This window comes from Patella vulgata, chromosome 3 (assembly GCF_932274485.2).
Source record: "Patella vulgata chromosome 3, xgPatVulg1.2, whole genome shotgun sequence".
In the NCBI taxonomy this organism is placed as follows: domain Eukaryota; kingdom Metazoa; phylum Mollusca; class Gastropoda; family Patellidae; genus Patella; species Patella vulgata.
Window position 1 is genome coordinate 39,237,889 of NC_065881.2, and position 17,334 is coordinate 39,255,222.

The window sequence follows — 17,334 nt, forward strand, 5'->3', positions numbered from 1 at the left end:
CCCTCAAATGATGATCATCAGAGACTTCTAAAACAGTACATGTTTTGTAATGATAACAAATAATGTACGTATGTAAAAAGAAGGGGTATTTAGTTTCTTTTGATTTAGATTCAAAACAATGACTATTTCTTAATGTTTGAAGTTAATACCCTACAAGAATATGGTAAGTTGATACAATGTGGTTGATATCTTCTATGCTGCACATAAAATTGCTGTTATCGCAAAAAAATGAACAATTTTGTGCCACAACAATCTATATTATTGAAGATATGGTATTTTTATACCTATTCTACCCTTAGAAATAGCAATTGGTAAATGTGAAACAATGTTTTATAAATGGGTATATATACTATATAATTTACAGCTACCTTCTTAATCGTAATTATGAATTTAAAAACAAAATAGTTTAAAAATTTTAACTGGTTAACTAAACTTAAAGTGTTAAAATTACTTTTCATTGGGCCAAATAAAAGTTCCAAGTTCTAAAAATAAATCGTTTTACATTACGTGAAAAGTGTTTGAATAGGTCTATGTTACTGGTTATACAGCACTGGGAATATTCAGACATCCAAATCCAATGAAATACAATGGTAAATATATTTAATAAATTTGACATTTTCGCCGGTGGATAATTAATTAATCTTATCATTGTACTTACTTTTGCACGATTTCGGTCGCGCCTGTTTCCTTCGCGACATTTTCCCCTTCTTAGCTGTTAAAAAGGAAAGCTGAGAATGAATCTCTACAGATCGTCTAGCAAACCATACAAAGCTGTTTTCCCTGAAAACCTAGCCGCCGCATGTGGGCCAAGCTACGTCAGAAAATGAATATTGAATTGCCCGGGAACTAACAACACCCATGAGGCCACCCCCTGGGGACTCAACCTTTTTAGCTCAGTCATAGCTCTGCCGCGTGATTGGAGCGTACGATTCAGGCTCCCTGGATTCTGCTAAAATCAACTAGGACACGTCTCTAGGGATTACCTGTCGATAAATTTCTAACTCGACGTCTCCAAGGGGGATACCAGGAACGCCGTGCAGAAATAATCTCATGTTCCCCTTGGGGGACATCATGACAGTCGTTCACATGCCATGCTAAAATTGTATATTGTGTGTGCTCATGCGCACAAAATCGTCTGCTTCAACACGAACAGATGAGATTTTCCATTGGTTTGTTTTCATTCTCGATGTGAGCTCTCTGTCTAACGGAGGAAGGCACTGTCGCATTATCGATAACGTTCGACAGACAGTCATTAATAAAGGGGAAACTACGCATTGTAAAGAAAAGTGCACGGAGATTAAAGTGATTACCGTAGATCAGGTTCTAAAAGGTGGAGGAGGAGGATGGGGGCGGCGAGTGGGGAGGGGGACAGCACTGTTACTAATAATACTATATCACAAATAGCCTACTGTCCTGAAATACTATAATCACTGGCCACGCAACAGTATGGGGCGCCGTTTGTAAAATAATTATTTAATGTTTTTTGCATAAAAAAAATTAAATAATTATTTTACAAACGGCGCCCCATACTGTTGCGTGGCCAGTGACTATAGTATTTCAGGACAGTAGGCTATTTGTGATATAGTATTATTAGTAACAGTGCTGTCCCCCTCCCCACTCGCCGCCCCCATCCTCCTCCTCCACCTTTTAGAAACTGATCTACGGTAATCACTTTAATCTCCGTGCACTTTTCTTAACTATTTAACTCCGAATATATATATTTAGATAAATATTAGAACAAAAATGGCATATATGTAAATATCAAAAAATATTGTAGCTAAAAGTCGAGTTTTTGGTCTATGAAAAACTTTAAATGTTATATCTTTATTTCACATCGCTTAGTTAAATATATAGCTAAATGTGCTGTTTTTCGTAGGTATAAATGCTAAATACTAAATCACTGAAAAATCTAAAGTTAAATATTTAGCTAAATATATAAACATTTAGCTAAATATATAAACATTTAGCTAAATATATAAACATTTATAAATATATAAACATTTAGCTAAATATATAACATTTAACTAAATATAAATATATAAATATATAAACAGTTAACTAAATATATATAATAAATATCATGCTAAATATATATGTTTAGCTAAATGTATAAATATTTAACTAAATATATATAATAAATATCATGCTAAATATATATGTTTAGCTAAATGTATAAATATTTAACTAAATATATATTTGTGGTCCCGCCAATATTTCTATTATCGTAAGCGACACAAAAAAACTGCGCATAAAATGATGACGTGTACCCGACACCTGAGCCTTGGCACAGTAGGCCTACTAGCAATTAGAAATAGAAGCTGGCCACGAACTTGTAACCCGAATCACGGCCGCGGTACTCCGTGCCGTTCGCACAGATCAAGGCAATGAAGACGTAGATAGTACTGTGTTGTGCAGTCAATGGAAAGTTGTACACTACGTCATCGTTTAGTGTGAAGTCGCTTACAACAATAATTATTTTACAAACGGCGTGGTACGGTTGCGCTCTGTACATTTAACTATATGTAAAGCTAAATATATAATTATTTAGCTAAATATATAAATATTTAGCTAAATATATATTATTTAGCTAAATATATATTATTTAGCTAAATATATAAATGTTTAACTAAATATATAAATGTTTAACTAAATATTTTAACATTTAACTAAATATATATTTAGCTAAATGTTTAAACATTTAACTAAATATTTAGCTAAATATTTATATATCATCAAATCTTTTGTTTTGGTCTTAATATTCAATGCTAAATGTTAAATATGAAAATAGAGACAAATCAAGAAATATTTATATATATTATGTTAAATATTGAGTTTTTGTTGTATTTTTAGTTTAAATATTAAAAGTGAAAAATTTGCACAAAAGTCGAGATTTAACTATATATATAAATTTAAATTAAATCTAGTGTTTTTTGCTATATAAAAAGCTAAATAATTAATTTACAAACGGCGCCCCATACAACAGACCTATTTTTTGGGACAATTTAAAAATAGAAAGGGGGCCGGGGGGCGATGTATATTCACTGTGCTTTATTGGTTAATCCATGGGAGTATCCCCCACTCACCGGTGAATATTCACTGTGGATTGATGTACACCACAGCAATATATACTATTCAAAAAAAGTAGGGGATATTTGATTTTTAAGTGTTATTAAAGTCACCTAATGAAACTGACGAAGAAACAAATGACAAAATGAAATGAAGTTCACATTCATCGATTTATTCCAAATGATCGTTAGACTAAGTAAGGCACAGACTGACCATTATAAGGGTAAAATGATACCCGGGGTCAAACAGCAAAGTTACCACAGCATCACAACCAAGTCAGTAACGGGTAAATCCTCCTCTGTTTGCCAAACAAGCATTGATCCGACGTGGCATACTCCTAATGAGACGTCTAAGGTCATTTTGGTCCAGATTGTCCCATTCCTGTTGCAACGCAGCAGCAAGTTCTTGGACATTGGCAGGACGTTGTTGACGTTGACGTAACCTCTGTCCAAGCATGTCCCAGACATGCTCGATGGGGGAGAGGTCGGGGCTCAGTGCTGGCCAAGGTAATGTGGTGATGTTCTGTTGTTGGAGGTAACCTGTAACGATCCTGGCCCTGTGACATCTTGCGTTGTCATCCTGGAAGATGAAACGGCGGCCATGGCGTCGTGCGAACGGCACAACATGGACTGCCAAGATGTTGTCCCGGTAGTACTGGCCTGTAACACGCCCTGCAACAACATGTAAAGCCGTTCTTCCAGCAACAGTGATGCCTCCCCACACCATAACAGAACCACCCCCAAATCGATCATGTCTGATGACGTTAACGTCTTGGAAGCGCTCGTTTCGACGACGCCACACCCTCCTACGTCTGTCCAAAAAATCAACAGTGAACCTTGACTCATCTGAAAACATCACATTGCTCCAGCGTCGATTATCCCAGTGTTGACGATCCCTACACCAACGACGTCTTGCCTGAATGTGATGATCTCTCAAACAAGGGATCACGCGAGGACGTCGGGCGCGAAGGTGACCCCTATGCAGTCGATTCCGAATCGTCTGGCCACTCACTCTCACACCAGTGTCTGTTTGAAGACGAGCGCTGATCTGATTTGCTGTGATGACACGATTTCTCAAGGCCAAGGTACGGATAAATCGATCCTGGGCTTGAGTTGTCGCCCTTGGTCGACCTGAGCGTGGTCTGTCCTGTACAGATTGTGTATCACGGTATCTGGACCATAGCCTGCTTATGACAGACTGAGAAACATTCATCGTCCGCGCCACAACCGCCTGTGTTGTGCCGATCTGTAGCATGCCAAGGGCACGTAACCTTTCATTTTGGGTAAGCCGACGCATATCAAAATTTGTTTTCTGGTCACTAAAACAATTAAACTGATGTTTCCACCCTGGAATTCAATGCCACAATGACTGTAACATCCAAAGTCAGAGTCGTGCAAATCTTGGGTTGGACCCCCATGATGATCCCAAGCATCACCTGCATTCCATGCGGTAGCTATTGGTGCGTTTGGGCGTCACATGTAACTGGAAATGTTTCTTCTGTTAGGTTCTATAGTGACTTTTTTCGTAGTCATTTGCATATTTTAGTATTATGCCCCCAAAATCAAATATCCCCTACTTTTTTTGAATAGTATATTAGAATAGCACACAGCAATATATATATAGCCTCTAGCTGGCGTGTAGTCGTATTTCAACACTTTACGTGGCTATATATCTTTAATTAAACATACACATTATGCAAGAGCTAAATCTGTCTATTGCCGATTTACTGCATAACTTTCCTTCACGATTTAACGATTAAGTGGATAATCGAGACTATGCTGTCTATCGTACTGACTTTAGTAATGATGATAGAGGCTAGGCGGAAATTTCAATCGCTTAGTTCTCGGTTCATATAGTGGATCAATTTGAATGAAATTTTCAGCAAATTGCCGTTACATTATCTAGTTTTTAACTATTATAGTGAGAACTACCAAATCCTTATCGAATCTCCCATATAATGTATCTTTAAACAAGCCAGGAGAGAATATTGACAAATCATATAAAGATAGGTTGCCCGGCAACGAATCATACGCCCACGGCAAAGTCGTCCGCCTAGTCAACAAGGGTTGGCGCATATTTTTTCTTTTGCCAGTAATGAAAACATTTACAAGATACTGAAATCTGATTCTGAGTATCAACTCATTAAACATACATTATGCAAGATCTAAACCTGTCTATTAAAGGTCTTTCTTTAGGCCTGAAATGTTATCTAAATTATTAATTAGACATTAATTAACTTATCCAGACCATAATCAACTCTCGACGTCATCGCTAGCCTGCGATATTTACTGGATTAGGATCCGATTTGCTGCCCAACTTTCATTAATGATTAAATCATGAAATGGATAATCGAGAATATGTTTTTTTATCGTACCGACTTTACTAATGATGATCGGGGCTAGGCCGAAAATTCAATCGCTAAATTTACGGTTCAGAGTGGATCAATTTGACTGAAATTTTCAGCAAATTCCCTTTACATTATCTAGTTAACTATTATAGTGAGAACTGCCAGCTCTGTATCTAATCTTAAACACTGTGTATAAATTTAAAGTCAATCGGATATTAACTTTAGCCTCTATCGTCAACATGCAATTTTAGAAGCCGGACCGACGGACGACCGACCGATGGACGGAGGACGGATGGGGGCGAGGGCAATATACGACCACATTTCAATGTGGGCATATAAAAATATAGACGCCAGGGTATTATCTGACGCATTTTCGGGTTCTCTAGAAACAACCTACGAAGGTGAAATGTCATATATTTTCTTTACGTCTTTAGGGATTGCTTGAAATAAGTTAGGATGACTTTCCGAAAATCAGATACATAAATTATTCATAAATTTAAACAACTTGCAGTCTGCATGGAAGAAACCCGCAGAGACCAAAGAACAGCTTCTAAAATACAATTTCTTAAAAGATGTTCATTATATGAATACAGAACTACACAAGTAGTGTTTTTGTCGAAAATAAAATTTTGTCAGGTGCCTTGAATCGTTTTACTGTCTAACGTGCTGCCCTCCTCATGATCGGAATATTTTTTGTGTATGTTTCAATTAGTTGCCAGAATTAAATTTATTTTTACTTACGTCTGAATTCGAAATTTTCTGTATTGTATTAGTATGAATCCATACATGTAGCCGAGTAGATTAACATGTGATATCTCCTGGGGGTGGGGGGGGGGTGTAACTCCGGATTTCGATAGTGTTCGTTCTTTCACAATTCTACTCACACCACCCGGGGTTGTCGTGACTGACAGAACTGTGACGGGGCTGAATTCCACTTCACTCGATTGCAATTCTGTCAATTCCAGACTGACAATCGAACATCCCCAAAGTTTACAGCCAAGGGGACATAACTCTGGAACGAAAGGTCGCGGAAACCTGATTATCGATAGGGGTTGTTCTCGCATAGCCGTTATCGCGTACGCAATATTTTCGGAAAAGGGCCTTCCTATACACCCGAAACCTTTCGGCAAAATCGAACAAAAAATGGGGCCTCTGAAGGGTCCACAATCATTGAACATATTCACATTTTGCGTAAATTCACCCCCCCCCCCCACCCTTTGGTAATATTTTCGGAAAAGGGCCTTCCTATACACCCGAAACCTTTCGGCAAAATCGAACAAAAAATGGGGCCTCTGAAGGGTCCACAATCATTGAACATATTCACATTTTGCGTAAATTCACCCCCCCCCCCACCCTTTGGTAATATTTGGAAATTACTATTTCCTAAAGTCATTGTCTAGTATATATCTACGGGAATATACCTACAGATACCTACCTATTCGTGAGGGCTGAAATATACATGCAGACTATACATGATGGCATTGCCCCCATTCCTCCTCTTCCCAAAATGTTTTGTACAAAAACGTTACATAATTTATTTTCCATTCACTTTATTTCACAGGGATGCCGCATGCGATGTGGGAAATTATATAGTTTGTATAAGTTTTTACTGTTTCTGGTAGTGTTGAGTGTATTGAATAACATCCTAAAAGTTTACCAAAATGGAGGTACCGGAACGTCCCGAATTTTGAGGGTAAATGCCAGGTTTTTAAGTCAATTTCCTTTAAAAGGTAAAACTTCAGACAAGCATAAAGTCGTCATATTTTAAGAGAAACAATTGAAAATGACACCTTTCCTTAGGTTGTCAGGGCAAATCTTTTATATGAAATGCCATGGTTTTCATAGATGTCCGATGGTCCCTTGTTCCATTTTCGGTGGTACCCCTACCCTAAACACCTTTGGTCGATAACCCACAATATATTATATGAATGGGCATAACTCTTTACTGTTTCGTCATAAAATAGCATTTGTAGACATACCCCGTGGTGTTAACTGGTCCTTTACACCATTTTCAGGTGTACCCTACCCCACAACTGAAAACCCAAATTTACGAAGAGGCATAACTCTGCATGCACTGCGTCCTCATAATATAATATAGTACATTTGGTATCTGCCCTAATGTTTTTGGAGTCAATATTTTTTTTTTTGAAGATATGCTCGGGGGTGTTAACTGGTCCCTTATACCATTTTCGGTACTGGTATATTTGGTGTCGTGGAAAATGAGCGAAGCACGACATGCAAATAGATGTGTAAGGAGTCATTTACCAATTTGCTCTACATAGAATGAAGCGTGCTGATACTGTAGTACTATCGGACTTCTTTTCTTGTTGTGTTTGTTTCTTCGTGACCGTAATAACACTACAGAATAAATGGTTTCTTACAACTTTATTGCTAAGCTGTAATGGCTTTGAGGGTTCCTCGTTCACAATAATAATGGCTATATCTGGATGAGCTCTGATCAATCTCGCTCTTTTACTTGCAGTGCCGGACTGGTGGGCCGAAGGCCCACCTGTCAGGTCATTGACCAAGCCCCACACAAGTACGCGCCGAAGGGGCGCGAGCGCCCGAGGTGGGTCTGGAGGGGGAATCTTCCCCCATGAAAAATTTTGAAAATTGACAACCGCAAACCCATTTTCCTAGCATTTCAGACCAAAGCAGAAGAAGGCAAATTTTTGATTTCCTGATACAATTAGATAACACTGTAACATAATGACCTAAGAGCACTATCATTAGATGAATTTGAGAATTCTCTTCCGTGTCAAAAACAAAAACCTTTTATTCTCCTTTTTTTTCTCTTTTCTTTTTTCTTTATAGGCTTAGGTCCACTTTTTTAAAATGAGTTTAGGCCCACTTGTCACGGACAGGTGGACAGGTGGGCCCAGTCCGGCACTGTTTACGTATACCCCCTAATTTCTGCACTGTTAGAAAAAATCTGGTAAATTTACATGAAAATTACTGGCAGCAAAAGTTGCCAGTAAATTTACTGTAAATAAACATTCAGCTGTAATTTTACAGAGGGTTCTGTAATTTGACTTTGTGAGTAAATTTACCTTAAAACAGTAAATGTTTTTTAACTTTGGACTGTAAATTCACCGCAACACAGTAAATGAACGGTAACAGTAAGTTTGTTTTTAAACTTCCCAATGTAAATTTACCTAAAAGCCGTAAATGAAAAATTACAGACAAATGTTAAAAAAACCCAACAATGATTTTAACTTCCGTTCCAGGATTTTAGATGTAAGCTTGTGGTACTGTCTACTGCAGGCATTGTAACTCTCCTCTAGAGACAGTCAAGCTAACACTGGCCAATCGGTTTAATTAACCGTCTTCAATTGACCTTGGTTACGAGATAATACAATCAATGACAAAAAAGTCAAAACATTTTTTTTATACGTTAATGAACATACTTACAATCTGATCAACGTACGATGAATAATAATACACGTTTTAGATCGTATAAATAAAGAAAATTAAATATATATAACATGCAATATACCAAATTTCACAAAATGTGATTGTCCATATTATGGTTAATAAATTAGAATGAATACTATAAGAAAATAATTATTAGGAATGGTTCGTTGCTATGGAATACTAAAATAAAATAAGAGACAGTAAATTTACATAAGAGACAGTAAATTTACCAATAAGTAAATTTACAAAATAATGTGAATAAACGTAAATCTGTAAAATTACCTACTGGCTTTGCTATTTTCATTTCAATATTGAAATATTACGCATGTATTTTTACCAGGGTTTAATGTGCCTTTGGTTTCATCAAAGTTTATTGTAAAAAAGAATGAAACTTGGTAAATATACATCATTTTGGTAAACATTCCGAACATTTTTGGTAAAAATTTAATTGCTGTAAATTTACTTATATTTCTAACCTGAACGTTTACAAAATAATGTGAGTAAACGTAAAATCTCTAAAATTGCTTGCTAAGAGACAATAAATTTACCGAATACGATAACTACCAATAAGTTAAACATACATTATGCAAGAGCTAAATCTGCCTATTGCAGGTCTTTCTTTAGGCCTGATATGTTCTATAAACTATGAATTAGACATTTATTAACATGAAAAGACCATAATCAACTCATGGATGCCATTTTATGTGTTGGATTTTCACTGGATTTGAGTCCGATCTGGGGCTCAACGCTCATTAATGATTAAATTCAAAAATAGATAATCAAGACTACGTGTTTTTTTATCGTACTGACTTAATAAGTAATAATGATCAAGGCTAGGCCTAACATTCAGTCTCTAATATCTCGGTTCCGAGTGGATCAATTTGACAGAAATTTTGAGCATATTGCCTTTACTATATCTAGTTTTTAACTATTATAGTGAGAACTGCTGTAATTTTATTTATATTTCTAACCTAAAAGTAAATTTACAAAATAATGTGAATAAACGTAAGATCTGTAAAATTACATGCATGCTTGTTTATTTTGAGTTCAGTTTGGAAATATTACATATGTAAGAATGTATTTTTACTGATTTTGAATGTGTCTTTGATTTCATCACCGTCTATTGTAAAAAAAGACACGAAACTCTGTAAACATACACGAAACTCCGTTAAAATACGCCAGACTTGGTAAAACTACTACATTGTGGTGAACATACCGATAATTAAGGTACAAAAACTACTTGTACTACTGTAATTTTACAAAAATTTCTAACAGTGTGCACGTCTTAGATAGCCTTGATGTTAATTTCCATCTCAAATATGGAATTAACCTCTTTATTTCACAAGACTAAAGGAGGAAACATTACCTTATTTGGTCTACCAACCATAGGTCAATTGTTAACAGATAGAATTTGATGGATATTTTGACAATGGTTATGATTTTACCAAAATATCACTGTTTTTTATGTATAATTAAATATTCACGTTCCTTGTGTACGTGTGATTTGACACTATAGTCACTATAGACAGATTGAAGCAACAATTTTTCAAAGAACCAAAATTGTCCGAAGGACCGAAGTGTTACATACCTTCCAACGCTAAAGACATGTTGATACTATAGTAAAAACATGGAATAAAAAACTATAGGTATTATGGAGAGTAAAAGAAAACTGGAGAACGAGGAAGCCTTGCAAAGGAAATAAAGTTACATCAATATAATAAAATTTCATGCATAAAATATTTCAATATATGATAAAAGTTCATCACTGTACTTCAAAGTCCTAAAATAGTTCACTTTACTTTAAATACCGAGAGAAAAAAAACCTACGTCAAATTAAAAAGTTTTTTGATGCTTGAAGTGTCCTAATTTCAAACACGATAACGATGCACGCTCCTACAGTAAAACACAAAACATATAACTGTTGTTAAACGTTCGTCCAGTCCTATTCACAATCCAGACACTAACCGTCATTTTCAGATAGATAATACTTTGATCGGTTATTGCACACGAGGCCCCGCCTTTATGTGTTAAAGACGTAAATTTAAAATGTTGGAGAAAGCAATCTATTATCGCTTCGATTTAAAAAGAGGGGATTTGTACCCGTGTCAGGTAGGATTTTCTGCTTAATTGTAGTTGGGTGTGGCAGAAATGTTATAGATCTAAATAACAATAATTAATCGTTGTTTTGATGAAAAATATTGTCAATTTTGCTTACTGAGGCCCGATGTGATTCGCGTTCGGCTTTGCTACGGGGAACTAGGCCTAGGCCTATATGGGAATTTTTCAAAAAATGTCAAAATTCCTGTCCCTGGAAAAGAATTGGTTGTATGGAAAAAAAATTAAAGATTTGAAACTACTTTTTTACTTTATTATAAAGGGTGTATAATAGATAAGTGAATAAAAATCATATTTGCCATTTATCATACTGTTTTTTGTGGAAAATCAATGAATCTGTATTCATGGTACTGCCAAAATGCGATGTCCCAATTTTTTTAGTAGACTTTTGACACAAATAAATAGATCTAAATTTCAAATAAATCATTATGTTTCAAGTTATTATTACTTAATTTTGTTCTTCTGTTTGTGATTCTATAATTGTTTTCATCCAACTTTGCTTGAAAAAGTGAAAAAAAATGATGAAAATGCTTGTCCCTAGAAGTAAGTTCCTTCCTGTTACCTTGTGGAAAATTCCACTCAAAATATTGAACCCTCCCTCTGAACCAAAAAGAGGCTGTGTCAAACAAAGATCGCTTCCCTCAACCTTAGCATGGTGAAGAGTGAAAGGAGAAATTAATGATTGGTTTTTCTATCCAATCAATCAAAGGTTAAATAGGTGAGTAGTACTTTTTAAGTCTATCTATCCTGTTACTGATGTTTTTAGGATTTCTTATGTAGATTCATATTTTGAATTGACATCATTGTATGTTTTGTGGGGGTAAGATTACTTTCATATCAATTAGTTTAAAGAGTGGATTAACTATCACTCAATAATGATTGGCATAAGAGAAAAAATTCTGTCCTGTTACCTTCTCTCCTGTTACTGAGTATTTGGTAACAGGAAAGAATGTAGTAATGTTAATATGGGAACAGGAAAGACAATACGTAACAGAATAGAATCAGATGCTAACTTTGTTGTCTTTAAAACAGTTTCAAAGAAAACCAAAAAGTATAAATCTGATGAAATGACTTTTTAAGGCTGTCCTTAAAATAATTATCAACAATAATTACTGAAATTCAAAAATGGGTAACAGGAAAGAAACAACATGTAACAGGACGGAATTGGGAGCCAAGTTCTTCCTTTAATAGCTCTATCCCCTTTCTTTCAGTGATGATGCCATTGCCAGCTGCTAAGAAGCAGCGGCGCTACCGACAGGAGAGACGCAGGCCCTAAAAGGAGGGCTAGATATTTACAGGATGAGAACGACAAATAAATAAAAGACAAAGAAACATGACAGAAGAAAACAGGTCAAAGATATGTCAAAAAGGGAACACAGACTGAAGAAAAAAGAATGGCGGCAGTATAAAAAAGACTTCAAAACACGACAGAAAGCTGCTGAAAATATCCTCACTCCCCCAGGGTCTCCAATTATGCCTGTGCCTGCTCCACCATAACGTCAGAGGAAGCAGGCAGCGAGAAATAGATCTCGAGAGTTACATCATGTGGACTTCCAACAGGACAGACATGAGACCAATAAATTGGATACCCAATCACCCAACAGAGAGTAAATGAAGATGAACAGAGAGTAGATGAAGATAAACAGAGAGTAGATGAAGATGAAGATGAACAGAGAGTAGATGAAGATGAACAGAAAGTAAATGAAGATGATAAACAGAGAGTAAATGAAGAAGATGAGTAGATGAAGATGGACAGAGAGTAGATGAAGATGAACAGAGAGTAGATGAAGATGAAGATGAACAGAGAGTAGATGAAGATGAAGATGAACAGAGAGAAGATGAAGATGAACAGAAAGTAAATGAAGATGATGAACAGAGAGTAAATGAAGAAGATGAACAGAGAGTAGATGAAGATCAACAGAGAGTAGATGAAGATGGACAGAGAGTAGATGAAGATGAACAGAGAGTAAATGAAGATGATGAACAGAGAGTAGATGAAGATGAACAGGGTGTAAATGAAGATGAACAGAGAGTAGATGAAGATGAACAGAGAGTAGATGAAGATGAACAGAGAGTAAATGAAGAAGATGAACAGAGAGTAAATGAAGAGGAACAACTAGAATTCTTTCCTGTTACTATGTTTTCTTTCATGTTACTGCAGCAAAGAATTGCATTACATTACTCATGTTGTAAACAACTAAGAACGGTTTTAGATTTCTATTTTATTTCAATACTGACTAAGATATGCCAGTGCCTATCATTTCTCATCTTTCATGTTTTTGTATGTTAATGGTAAACAATTCAGTAGCATTGTTCTATACTGTTACTTTTTTGTTCTTTACTGTTACCACAAAATATATCCTGTTACTGCTCATTAAAAGCTTTATTACAATTATCATACCGGAACAATCATTGTCATAATGCATTGGAATAAATCATCAAGATACATCAAACATAAGAAGGATATTTTAATTCAAATTTCACTTCGATGAAATAATTAATTAAAATCAAAGTTAATTTCAATCGTAATTATATGACAATGCGGATAGTTATCAACACGAAAAAGTATTTTATTTATTTATTGCCAAAGTAATTTTTGGATAAATGAGTAGAACTATTACAGAATATCCCAATAAAAGTGAAATAAATTTAGAAATAAATACTTTTTTTGTTTTTTTACGCAGATAATTGGTTGGTAACAGGAAGGAATTATTTTGGCCCGATTGTTCAAAAATTATAATAATTTTCATATTCGCAAATGTCATTAAGCTTGCATATTTCTGTTTTGCAACCTTATGTATATTTCTATTGTATTGAAGTATTAAAATTTGTATTTCGAGAAACTTATCTTCTTAGTTTTTGGTGCCTTGGAATTTTGACATTTTTTGAAAAAGTCCCATATAGAACCATCTCTTATCTCGAAACACGGAGCGTTGAGAGATGGGGTTTGTTATCTATTCTACAACATGTGACCTAATGCGTTTTATCTCCATAGTTTGTTTGATAATATACACCCAGTCCCCGCGTGTAGGGTCACATATTTGACTTCTGGTTACCACAAAAGGTGAAAGGTTACACCATGTTTAACTGTTAATGACAGCTACCGGTCAGTGGCGTCTGGCGACCTGTCCGTTTGTTTTAGTCATCACAGTCTCCAGGAATTGTATAATTTGTCATTATCTGTGTTTAGTTTATTGCACTTTAGTTTAGATGTCATTTGTTAAGGCCTCCCTCAACAGCGGCCTCGCTTCGTACACTATCATTAAGCCTTGATCTAAATTTCCGGGAGTAGGCCTATGACGTCAACGTAATGGTTAATCTCCACTCACGACGCCATTTAAAAATTTAATCAATCAATGAAACCCTGTTTAAATCCAAGCCGATTCCAAGCCATCCCTGGGCCTACAGAGTTGATTTTGTGCTAGTTGTGTAAATAAAGATCTAATTTATAGAGTTTGCTGTAGTTGGAAAATCCCTATTTATGATTGTATGTTGTATTTGATAAAATATCCATACGGGTGTCAAAAATAAAGACTGAAAGTATTTTTTATTAAAATACAAATACATCTAAATACGTATTTGACCATAACCCTGGCAGAGGTTGGGACGGAGGAAGGAATGTGGTTTTGCATGAAGTTGTTCGAAATGTCCAGATGAATAAAATATAATTCAATTTTCGAGTGATAAATTACAATTATCACTAAAAAAAATCGACTATTTTTCAATCATAACTTTATTGTCTGGAATTCATCGAAATGGCGTTTCACGGCTTCTAATTTTAAAAAATTTCAGGGTGAGGGCCCCCGGACCCCCTTGCATGCTCAAGCCTGCGGCATTCCATGTGGGGCGGCGCTGCCGCCCACACGCTCCGCGGCTATTAAATTTAATTTACCATGAACACACTTGCAGAAAATTGGGCCCCTCCGAAATTTGTTTTTGCATGACGCCCCTGCTACCGTTCAACGTATAGATTTATGCGTGTTTTCCACTATAACTGACTGGAACTGAACACAGAAAACACTCTGAATAGATATGTCTATAAGAATATATTATATAAGCGCAATACTATTATAAGCTGTCGGCATATACGCACAAACAGTCACTGATTATTGGGTTATTCACCCATAACACATAGAGTGACTGTTTAACACAACGCTTATGAAGTCACACGAAACATCTCCCGTAAATCAGGTACCATGAAATGGGGGGGGGGGGGAATTTCCCCACTAGTTTCCGTTCCTTCGGAATCCTATCACCAGTAGCGGCAGGAACAGTTGTTGTTCTTGATGGCGGAGTAGATAGGTATGGGCGTTGTTTGGATAATGGTAGTCTTTGGCTTGATGGTTGCTAATTCATCTCCATCAGCTGTTAACTCGCCCTTTCTCGATAGAGCCATTTCGTCTCTTCCACTGATCTCAGGACGATTTCCACAATTTTTCATTCCAAAACAATGGCTTAAGAAGTTTTTAAATTTTGAGTTGCGTTTATAGCAACATATAAAGCCAATGAGAATTACAAGTGTTGAACCAATAATTATTAATATATGTTTAATTATGTTCTCCAGATTTTGATTGTTTCTGTGTGTTTGAAGTATATGTTTGTGATATGCGCTTAGAAACACTTCACGTGTAATGAAGCGCTATTATAAATCGAACAATAATAATAATAATAATAATAATACCAAAATGGCCAAGCTTTGTCTTTCTCTAAGTGCCTCAAATTATGCAACTCATAGATTAAACTTTCCATAGAAATTTCTCTTAAATGTTCTAATTTTCGTGGTAATTTAGTAAGTGTATAATTACTGATAGCCATATGTAGAGCTTCCTAAAGAATGTCGAAAGCTTTTTTGAAAGATTTTATAGTTTTATGAAACAAAAATACAGTCTACACGACGGAGTAACACTTTAATCAGGGGAAATCGTGAGTCTGGTAAATCTACAAAGTAACACAACTGTTTTGGGCATTCTTAACTAAAATCGCCTCAGTGAATTAGTCATTAACGTAAGAATATCAAATACTATAGTAAACTGGCAATAGGTTTTAACAACTGTTTTGTCTCTTTGTTCGGCGATTTTTCATCAGAGGTATCACTTCTACTTGATGAGAAACTATTCGTGTCCTTTACATTTTCATTTTTTTGATCATCACGAGCCCTCAGAAGCTTGGATAATTCCATTAACGGAATATCTTCCTCGTCGGATGCGCTATTCGATCTTTCCAGCCTCAATCGTGTAGCCAGTTGAGCCAACGGTACACCCTCATCGGACTCGCTGTTTTCGTTTTCTGAGCTAGAATCGGAGCTCGATGGATCTTCTACATATTGCGCTTTTCGCAGTAACCTTTCCTTATCGGGTTGTTTTTCCGGAATTTGCCAATTATCAAGTTTTGATAAACCCAGATCTTGCGCATTCGACTTTGTAGTCCGGCCTGTTTGTTTATTATGTATTATAAAGGAGATCGGTTACGTTTGTTCAATTATTCGATAATATGGAGTCCATCTTTCCTGTAATTCCGAAGATGTTTTTTTGTAATACACTGGATCACCCACTAAGGGTATCAGTTGCCTTTCTGTTCACATATTCAGCGTTTTTACGCTGCGTTTTCTTTAACCTCTTGCCTTCCGGATGATAAAACGAAATAAGGACATGTTTAATATTTAATTCTTTATGTGTGTTCTTCATTATCCTATTTACGATCTCGCTACCGTTGTCCGTAACCAATTCTAACGGCGCACCATATCGGGGGAAACTTTCTTCTAACAGTAAGTGCACGATATTCTCCGCAGATCTACTTTTTACTACAAAGGCCTCCCTATAACCAGAAAAGTGACAAATAAAACAATTATATATTTGTTCCCCGAAAGGGTTTTGTTGTGGGATACGGTCCTGATAGGTCTAACCCTGTCTTCGCAAAAGCATAAGGTGGTATATCATAGAACTAGACCAGGAGTCCAGAGGGTCAACCTAGCTGAAAAGTGTACCAATTTTCTCCTATATGGTATCAATGCATGTATATCTGGTATCATCAGAATGTAAGTCTGCCTGGTTTCTGGTGGTGGGGGTGGTATTCCAAGCCTAAAATGCCATGCCCCCCATCTAGTCTAGATTAGCTCAAAAGTGTACCACATGAAAATCGCACAGCAGTGTACCGTACATCTGCAGGGATCGAACACCCGACCTCCTGGCTGGCGAGCCAGCGAGAGAGGCTTAAAGTAGCTAAGTCTCTAACTCAATATCATCCAAAATCTTCAACATTGAAAACACAAATTATTTGTGAATTTAAATCAACATTGATGCTGTGATCTTACCGGAAAAAGATGGGCTTCTGATATCCAATATTTAAGACAAAATAAACATTTTACCATTGGTACACGAATCGTGTACCAGAAT

General features: G+C 36.1%; 1 protein-coding gene across 2 annotated transcripts in view; it reads right to left on the reverse strand.

The window, feature by feature from the left end:
* LOC126815317 (zinc finger protein 423) overlaps positions 1 to 1,097 on the reverse strand; it is a 34,537-nt gene extending 33,440 nt beyond the window's left edge. Inside the window, exon 1 of one of the 2 annotated variants that reach the window (XM_050540888.1) lies at positions 984 to 1,097. Coding sequence is in view for 1 of the 2 variants with exons in the window: in XM_050540886.1 (XP_050396843.1) it covers positions 659 to 698 (40 nt within the window). In the remaining variant the exon portion in view is untranslated. Of the gene's footprint in view, positions 1 to 658 lie in introns of both variants that reach the window. The other variant, XM_050540886.1, reaches the window with a different exon arrangement.
* Positions 1,098 to 17,334: the final 16,237 nt, after the last annotated feature.